Source organism: Phycodurus eques, chromosome 13, assembly GCF_024500275.1.
Source record: "Phycodurus eques isolate BA_2022a chromosome 13, UOR_Pequ_1.1, whole genome shotgun sequence".
Lineage (NCBI taxonomy): Eukaryota > Metazoa > Chordata > Actinopteri > Syngnathiformes > Syngnathidae > Phycodurus > Phycodurus eques.
The window spans coordinates 26,367,591-26,376,933 of record NC_084537.1 but is presented as its reverse complement, the minus strand read 5'-3'; the positions used below and the strand labels follow the sequence as shown (position 1 = coordinate 26,376,933).

Below are 9,343 nucleotides of genomic sequence, written 5' to 3'. Positions count from 1 at the left end.
ACAGGCGTGCGTTGATGACATCATCACGCGTAGGCGTCTCCATAACTGCGGCGTCCGTCCGAGATGAGTTGAGTTTTCTCGTTGGCGGCGGTCGGCTGCTCAACGACCGGCGCGGTCGCATCTGTGCACACAAACGTGCACGTGTGTGAAAACCGCTTCCTGTTTGACTCGCTACAGAAAGTAACACGTGAAACCAACTTCCTGTTTGACTCGCCACAGCAAGTCATGTGAAAAGCACTTCCTGTTTGATTCGCCGCATGAAGTAATGTGAAAAGCACTTCCTGTTTTACTTGCCACCGGAAGTAACCTGAAAACAACTGCCTGTTTTTACTCGCCACAGGAAGTAACAGCTGCACCTGGACTCAGTGGCGCCTCTATAGGCATCGAAGATGATGACTTTATGATTCAGATCCCACTCGATGTTGTGCACGTCAGTGTGGATGAATGGATATGTGGGTATGGATGGAGAGATGATGGATAGATGAATAAATGAATGGACTGATTAACAAACGGCTGGATGAAGTGTCGAGGGAGTGATAACTTCTGTGCTGAACTGGTGTTATCCATCCATCCATCCATTTTCTGAGCCGCTTCGCCTCACGCGGATCGCGGGCGTGCTGGAGCCCATCCCGGCTATCATCGGCCACCCTGAACTGGTTGCCAGCCAATCGCAGGGCACATAGAAACAAACAACCATTTGCACTCACATTCACACCTATGTGCAATTTAGAGTCTCCAATCAATGCATGTTTTTGGGATGTGGGAGGAAAGCGGAGTGCCCGGAGAAAACCCACGCAGGCACGGGGAAGACATGCAAACTCCACGCGGGCGGGGCCGGGGATTGAACCCGGGTCCTCAGAACCGTGAGGCCGACGCTCTAACCAGTCGGCCACCGTGCCGCCTGAACTGGTGTTATGTCAATAAAATGAATTGACAGGAATGTGTGAATAAATGACTGAATGAAGGAGGAGGTGCATTCATGCTGAAGGGCTGGTGGAATAGATGAATTGAAGGTTACCCGGATGGATGCACGTCCGGTTGTTCGGATGCACCGTCGAAATCAATGGCCTGAGGATGAATAGAATGCCTTTATGAGCATTTGCTGACCTGCCGTCTCCCCATTGGGCAGGTGTCGTAGCTCCTCCCCCTCCCGGTCGTCCTCCCGCAGGTCGCCGGAGGGTGTCTCCGCCTCCGCGTCGGTTGGGAGCGTGGCCTTGAGGCGTCCGCAGCAGCAGTCGCAGCAGCAACACAAGCAGCAGCAGCAGTAAAACCCCGTCAACAGCCCGCACAGCGCCAACAAAGCCTGAACAAGCAGCACGCGGTCACTTCCTGCGGCCCTCACTTCCTGCGGTCGGCCGCGGCGAAACTACCTTGGCCCAGCAGGTGGTGAGCGCGAAGTAGGCGCTGACGTTGTCTTCTCCGAACTGCTGCGCCACGTACAGCCCCAGCGAGCCGTAAGCGTCGTAGATGTTCCTCTTGCCCGGGTCGGACAGGACGGCATGGGCCGCGTTCACCTCCTTGAACTTCTCCGCAGCCTCGGGGTTGTCCGGGTTCTTGTCCGGGTGGTAGCGCAGCGCCAGATTCCTGTCAGCGTGAACGCACTGTCAGGCGACACGCACGTACGCACGCGCGCGCGCGCGAGCACACGCACACGTGGGCGTGGCTCTCACCTCACCTGTACGACTTCTTGATGTCGTCGTGGCCGCATCCCGGTTCCACGCCCAGGAGCGCGTAGAGAGACTGGCCCGACGCCGACATGGATCGCTGCCTGCCAAACGACATCCTGACACACGCACGCTGGCAGACGAGACAAGAAAAGAGAGCAGAACGCAAGATGAGAACAGACAAGAGAAGGTACCTCTCCTGCCATTTTTCAAAAGAGAAATGGCAGGAGAGGTACCTGTGTGTCCTAGTCCAGGTTCTGGTCTCCTGTGTGTCTCCTGGTCCCGGTTGCGGTAGCGTGTGAGCCCATGAAACATTCAGTTTCTGGTCTCAGATGTCCAGCAGTGCTCTCAGATTTCTCATCTTGTGACTGTTCCGCAGGCTTGTATTGATTTCATTGAACTGAAAGCTGAACGCATCAATGACACAATCGAAGATGTGGTGAGAAAACTGCTATCCTTTCATTGAAACAGTGCAAACATCCATCCATTTGCTGTAGCGCTTCTCCTCACGCGGGTCGTGGGCCGCGGGCCGCGGGCGTGCTGGACCCCATCCCAGCCGTCATCGGGCAGGAGGCGGGCTACACCCTGAACTGGTCGCCAGACAATCGCAGGGCACATACAAACAAACAAACAAACAAACAAACAACCATTCTGACTACAGGCAATTTAGAGTTTCTAATTAACCTAGCATGCGTGTTTTGGGGCTTTGGGAGGAAACCGGAGTACCCGGAGAAACGCCACGTAGGCACGGGGAGAACATGCAAACTCCACACGGGCGGGGCCGGGGATTGAACCCCGGTCCCTAGAACTGTGAGGCAGACGCTCTAACCAGTCGCTCACCGTGCCTTACAGTGCAAACATCCATCCATCCATCCATTTTCTGAGCCGCTTATCCTCACTAGGGTCGCGGGCGCGCCGGAGCCTATCCCAGCTGTCATCGGGCAGGAGGCGGGGTACACCCTGAACTGGTTGCCAGCCAATCACAGGGCACATACAAACAGACAACCATTCGCACTCACATGGACACCTACGGGCAGTTTAGAGTCTCCAATTTATGCATGTTTTTGGGATGTGGGAGGAAACCGGAGTGCCCGGAGAAAACCCACGCAGGCACGGGGAGAATATGCAAACTCCACACAGGCGGGGACGGGGATTGAACCCGGGTCCTCAGAACTGTGAGGCTGACGCTCTAACCAGTCGTCCACCGTGCCTTACAGTGAAAACAGTAGCTTGTTATTTTTGAAAAAAAAGTTGAGCGTGTGATATTTCTCTGCGAGAAATGCTGCAACCAGAGGAAAAAGTAGGCAAAATGCCACAACTTAACATTAGCAGGGCTTCCGGGGAAGTCAGTAGATAAAACAACGTATGACGTTATCAAATTCCTGAGAGAAACCGATTTGAATAACATAATCTATATTTTTTTCTTTTCTTTGTATTTTATTACACTCCAGTCCAGTTGGTGGCGATAATGCACCGATAAGTTAGTTTGCCAACCGCCAGGACACCCAGAAGGAGAAGACGACGACGACGACGACGACGACGCAGAAGCAGAAAGAACAAACATTTCCTCCTTACTCGCCGAGCAGCACTAAACGTAAGCAGTGAACGCTTGAGAAACAATAAGAAGTCGACTGGTGACGTTTTACGATGAAAAGGCAGCAAGAGGAGCCCCGGGCAGGCTAGTTGCGAAAACGCTAACGTTAGCGCCATTAGCTCATTCATCGACGCCGCTCAAGCGTGTGAGTTCAATCTCGAGCAAATCCATTTATGTGAAGAACTGCATGTCAAATGTTGAAAATTCGCGATAGCCTGCTATAAATGGATGTCTTATGGTCGAAGAAAAATATCAAATAAAGCTAGAATGCTAGATAGCCGCAGCAACAATTAGCATGAAGATAATATCACGTTGTGGCCTACTATGTGACAGTTAATAGTCATAAATGAGACAGTTTGTTTGGTTGGGATTGTTACTCTAAGCCTTGAAACATTACTACTAATACTACTGCGTGTTTTTTATCGACCAAATGTGTTGTTGTGCGCCTCAACTTCAACACAAATGACGAAGAGTTGTCCTTGTGCAGTGTTGCTGGGAGACGAGAGGACGTTCCTCCCGTCTTCGCCATGGCGGACATCAAGAATTTCCTCTACGCCTGGTGCGGCAAAAAGAAGTTGACCCCTAACTACGACATCCGCGCCGCCGGCAACAAAAACCGATTCATGTGCGAGGTGTGTTCGTGTATTTGCACGATTCTGCTCGTTCTCGGTCCCGACGGACAAGTCGTGAGGAACCGAACGTCCTCCTCCCACACACGCTCATCTTTTGGAATCACGTGTGCCGCAGGTGCGCGTGGACGGCTTCAACTACACTGGGATGGGCAACTCCACCAACAAGAAGGACGCTCAGTCCAACGCCGCTCGAGACTTTGTCAACTTCCTGGTCCGAGCGGGCGAAATAAGCGCCGCCGAGGTTCCGGCCCTTGGCGTGAGTAGCGTGGCCGCCCATCCCGTCATAAGAACACGAACTGTATGTAGATGTGTATTTTTTTCTGGACAGGCGGGCGTGACCGAGCACGCGGCAGGCGGCGATCAGCCCGACGGAGAAGCCAAGGCCTCGTTTGGGAGTCTGCCGTCCGGGGGGCCGCTGCCGCCTCACCTTGTGGTGAAGGCGGAACAAGGTAACGTGCAAAATATCAAATAAAATCTGCCTCTTTTTTTCTCTCAAAAAATCACATCACCATTTTAGAACTTGAAGAAAGAGCTAATGACTGACATTTTTTGTAGTGAGGCTGGATAATGCCATTATTGCATCTTGCATTGGTGATGTAAATGTTTTATTTGAATCAAATATTCAGAAAAACAAAACAAACCTTTCCTCAACATTACATAATTCAGTCAATAAATGTAATCCTTTCTAGGGCAACAACTTTTTTTTTTTTTTTTCTTACATTTTAACATTTACTGTTGAAAGGCTCAAATCAGATAATTTGGACAATTTGAAGTAAAATAATGGCTCTATACTAGTGGTTCTCAAACATTTGACACCAAGTACCACCTAAAAAAATTCTTACCTCACCAAGTAGCACCATCATGACCTACATTAACATACAGTATCATAGTAGGCCTTCATGTTATAACTATATTTGAAGTTGAACTGGACAGACCAGAAAAATGTATCACAGAAAAGTCTTACCAATGAATGAATCAAAAAATCGCAAGTATGTGAACTGAAGATTCCAAATGGTCAAGAATTGAGAAGTTCTTTCAGTTTCCAGACACTGTGGACGTTGGTGAATACTCTGTAAACCCCGCCTCTCCAGAACTGTAAACTGTCCATCAAATACATGCCACTTTTCACAGTTCCTACACGTGGAGAGGAGAATTCTCGACAACAGAGATTACACACGCTGTCCCGGGCCGCAGAGAGGCAGCCTCTTCCGTGGCCGGTGAAGGGTGCGTCATAAGCGGCTAGAGTTGTGAAAGTTGTACTTTCACGTAGGGATGTCAAGATCCAACTTTTTGAATCCGTTGTGAATCGAAGTGCTGAAGCGTGGAACGGACCGCTTGTATAAGAGGGGTCAAATCTGAGTTTTTAGATCCAATCCGATCCTGGCTTTTTTTTTTTTTTTTTGGTGACAACGGACCCATTTCAAATCTCAAAGATCGGATCGGTACACCCCTACTGTCACCTACCGCAAGATAGAACCCACGTACCACACTTTGACAATCTGTGCTCTAAACGATGGTCGATTAGTTGTCGATTGCTTGCTGCACCTCAACGATCAGATCATTTTTTAATGCTGCTCGGCGGTAGTGGAGTCGATGCAGCAAATCAGAAGTTTTCACTGTTATGCGTTTGTCTTGCAGAGGAGTTCGGGGCCGGGCCAGTTCAGGGGGTGACTGGACTGGGCTACTCGGGCGGCGGCGGCAGAGTAGCTGACTGGGAGCGCGGCGCCAACCTAAAGGAATATTACGCCAGGCGGGACGAACAGGACGCTCAGGCGGTAGGGCAATGCTGACTTGCTCCACCTCGATAGCAATGCAACAAGCTGAGCCGTTCGCTCGGGTTCTCTGACCCGCAGACTCTGGAGTCCGAGGAGGTGGACCTGAACGCCAGTCTCCACGGCAACTGGACTCTGGAGAACGCCAAGGCCCGTCTGAACCAGTTCTTCCAGAAGGAGAAGACCAGCGCTGAGTATAAATACAGCCAAGTGGGGCCGGACCACAACAGGTCTGCAGCAGAACCTCAGAGTACACGGTTCAGACGGACGAGCAGCATCTATACTCTGAAAACAAGAACGGGCCCTACGTAGTCCTTCAGGTTTTCACTGAAGTAGTTCTTCCTGAAGAAGTTCTTCCTGAGGTTCTTGCAAACCGCTTAATGAAGTTCTCACTGAAGTTCTTCTTAAGGTCTTCTGGAGCTCTTAGTCAAGTTATTTTAAAGTTCATCTGAAATTGTTATGAAGCTGTTGCACATTTCTTCATGAAGTTCTTGTGACGCGCTTACGGAAGTTCCATCCTCAGTGGACCGGCCCTGTTCCGACCCACCAACCTAGCGATGCTGCTCGTCCGCTTCTGGTAACGTTTGACCTCGCTAGCTAGTGTGTGTGTTTTTCTGCCGGACGGCTGTGAGGTCACAGAGGTCAGCGGCCCGGCGTCATCAGAACCCTGAGAGAAGACACGAGAATGGCTTTAGAAGCGCTAAAGCCTTCTGGTGGCGTTTTGAGATCTGCTAAAGAGTTCTGATGATGCTGTCCCTGCAGGCCACGCCCCTTCCACTCAGGCCACGCCCTTGGGGCCTGCCCTTTAAAGCTCCAGTCCGGCAGAAAAACGCATAAAGTCAACACGCGTCAGGTGAGTTGACTGACAGCTTGTCTGACACTTGACGCTCAACTCAATCTGTGTGTTTGTTTGTGTGTGCGTGCAGGAGTTTTATCGCCGAGATGCAGCTGTTCGTCAGACAACTCGGTCGCCGTAAGACCTCACGTTCTCTCTTGGCTGTGGTGGGAATCACTGACGCCTCCTCTACTCTCTAATTGCGATGTACCGTAGGCGTTTTGATACAGTGCACTATATAGTTGGCTAAAAAGTCCACTCAAAGCCAACAACCCTAATCACTATACAGTAACCCATTGTTTGTCGTGGGGATGACATTCCAGAAACCAGGGTAAATGAAATCTGCAATTGTTGAGCAATTATTATGTTACTATATACTAGGGCTGGACAATTAATCAAATTTTAATTGTCATCGTGATTTTGGCTACCACGATTAAATGAGCCTGATCGTCTGCAAATTTTTAAAATATTTTATTTATTTTTTTTATTATTATTATTTTTTTTAAATACATTTAACACGCGGGCACTGCTGCATACAAAAAGAGCTTTATTTGTAGTGGTTCCCACAACCTAGTCAGCCAGCCATCAGGGGGCGAACGTATGGTTAAACCTTCATTAAGTGCAGGCGTCGCACTCCGGGGCCAACTTCAAAATAAGAGCCTTAAATGGCATTGATATGCAATGTGGTAATATACGAAGCTTTTATTTTGAAGTTGGTCCTCTCAACACGTTAGAGAGGCGGCGTGTCATGGTAAGACACGATCGTTTTAGCAGCTGCCTTGACTTCAGCTTTTTGGCTGGCCTGACTGCAGTAAAAACAAACAAACAGCAGAAGTAAATAGACAACTGTCGAGTTCTTAGCAGTTAGTGACCGTGCACGACTGTCCAATGGTCAAGCAGAACAACGGAGTCCTTGACAACTCACTATATTGACAACAGGGATTTTCAAATAAAACGTCGGCGCGTACAGCCTAATGATATTGCCTTTATGCATTAACTGTATTTGCTTCCAATAAGTTGCAATTCGTTATTGCACTTTTATTTATAATTAGCCCTTGGTAAAGTAGAATTATTTTTTTTTTTTTTTTTTTTTTTGGGGTCCATTTTTTATTATCTATCATTTATTCTTACCGTATTTTTCGGACTATAAGTCACACTTTTTTTTCATGGTTTGGCTGGTCCTGCAATTTATATATTAAATTATATAATCTCACGTTCATTATTTTCACACTGACAACCGCGAGAGGGCGCTCGAGGCTTGTGTGCCAGTATCAGTTCCTCCTATTACGCCTGTACCACTAAAAATGTAAATATAAAGACAGTTGATTTAAAGTGAGACCGAGAGTTTGGTAAATTTGTTATAGTTATCTAAATAATGTGTTAATGTTCCATTAACATACGAGACACCTATTCAGCCTGTTGTTCTCTATTCTGTTATTACTATAACTAGCCTTTCAAGATTAAATGTCTGTTCTTGGTCTCTGATTTTATTATGAAATACATTTTCCCCCCAAAAATGTGATTTATAGTCCAGTGCGAGTTATTTTTTTTCTTCTTTCTTGCCCATTACGCATTTTTGGGCTAGTGCGACTTGGACTCCGGAGCGACTTATTGTCCGGAAAATACGGTACTTTAAGATTCATTTTTCTACTGAAAATTGTTACATATTGTTTTTTGAAAAGTAGTGCAATAAAAATATATTTTTCCCTAACATGAGGAATAATCATGATCACAGTTTTGATCAAAAATAATCGTGATTATTATTTTGGCTGTAATCGCGCAGCCCTACTAATATACTGTAAAGTCCCCTCCAAGAATATTGGAATGGCCGGAAAGTAACTTTAAATCGCCGCTGCACTTTCGCTCGCTTTGTTGAACATACGCTAAGCAAATAGACACAACATATTTCGACATGACCTGCCATTTGCCACAACTGACACTGAGACACTCAACACGCAAACTGGCTAACGGTTTAACAGCCAGCCAACTGTGCACTCTTATTCGCTGACCCCCACATCACTCATCAGGCCCTGCCTTTTAAAGCCACGCACATTCAAAGTCACACAAACTACAGTGTAGAATGTGGGGGTGGTGACCCCAAGTGGACAAAGAAAATAACTGCACCTCATGCATGTTGTATCGGTATTGTGCTTAAAGCTTTCATATGTATATAATAAAATAAACATGGTTGCTAATTCACAGATTTGGTATATCGCGAGGTTCTAGAGCGCAACGCCTGCGATAAATGAGTGCTTCCCAATACAGCCTTGATGTTTTGCTGAAGTCAAACAAAAGTGGTGCAGTGATATGTTTGTGTGCCCCCTGCAGGCGTGACTGCGCGTGAGCACGGCTCCAACAAGAAACTGGCGGCGCAGTCGTGCGCCTTGTCTCTGGTGCGCCAGCTGTACCACCTGGGCGTCATAGAGGCCTACTCGGGGGTCACCAGGAAGAAGGAAGGAGAAAGTGTACGCCGACACAAAGTCACCGCTCATCTGCGCCTGGCTGGGCCATTGGCCCAAAATCGCTTCTTTTGACTTCATTTGTCGGGATATTTTTCATGATCCAATGCGTGTCCACGCTGATGTGCACTACTTACGCCAACAACAACGGCTGCAAACAGAGGAGGGCTAGTTTACAAAATCGCAGTTGGTATATACAATTTCACAATCCGGTACATGCGCAACCAAGTTCTGGATTTGGCAAAACGAGTTGAAGCACTTCCCCACCGGCTCAGGTGGACGGCAACGCAACTGTAAACGGGAAACGTCAAGTCTTTTTAAAAAAAATTTAAACGAGCTTACTACAGCGCCACCAAAGATGACAACATTCGATGTTTAGGTTTCGTT

General features: G+C 48.0%; 2 protein-coding genes across 4 annotated transcripts in view; one reads left to right on the top strand and one right to left on the bottom strand.

The window, feature by feature from the left end:
• Nucleotides 1–23: 23 nt before the first annotated feature.
• Nucleotides 24–1,782, bottom strand: LOC133411402 (dnaJ homolog subfamily C member 5-like). Its single transcript, XM_061693756.1, has 4 exons — nucleotides 1,676–1,782; nucleotides 1,371–1,584; nucleotides 1,108–1,303; nucleotides 24–121 (listed from the first exon to the last, which is right to left on the bottom strand). Exons 1-4 carry the CDS (start codon nucleotides 1,780–1,782, stop codon nucleotides 24–26), a joined length of 615 nt encoding a protein of 204 aa, XP_061549740.1.
• Nucleotides 1,783–2,943: 1,161 nt separating this feature from the next.
• The window catches only part of dhx9 (DEAH (Asp-Glu-Ala-His) box helicase 9), a 31,637-nt gene continuing 25,237 nt past the window's right edge, over nucleotides 2,944–9,343 (top strand). Inside the window, exons 1-8 of one of the 3 annotated variants that reach the window (XM_061693482.1) lie at nucleotides 2,944–3,403; nucleotides 3,746–3,890; nucleotides 4,006–4,146; nucleotides 4,219–4,339; nucleotides 5,529–5,665; nucleotides 5,744–5,892; nucleotides 6,589–6,635; nucleotides 8,826–8,962. In XM_061693482.1, the coding sequence (XP_061549466.1) occupies nucleotides 3,786–3,890; nucleotides 4,006–4,146; nucleotides 4,219–4,339; nucleotides 5,529–5,665; nucleotides 5,744–5,892; nucleotides 6,589–6,635; nucleotides 8,826–8,962 (837 nt within the window). In that variant the 5' untranslated portion in view covers nucleotides 2,944–3,403; nucleotides 3,746–3,785. Of the gene's footprint in view, nucleotides 3,404–3,745; nucleotides 3,891–4,005; nucleotides 4,147–4,218; nucleotides 4,340–5,528; nucleotides 5,666–5,743; nucleotides 5,893–5,970; nucleotides 6,516–6,588; nucleotides 6,636–8,825; nucleotides 8,963–9,343 lie in introns of those variants that run through there. The other 2 variants (XM_061693481.1, XM_061693483.1) reach the window with 2 other exon arrangements.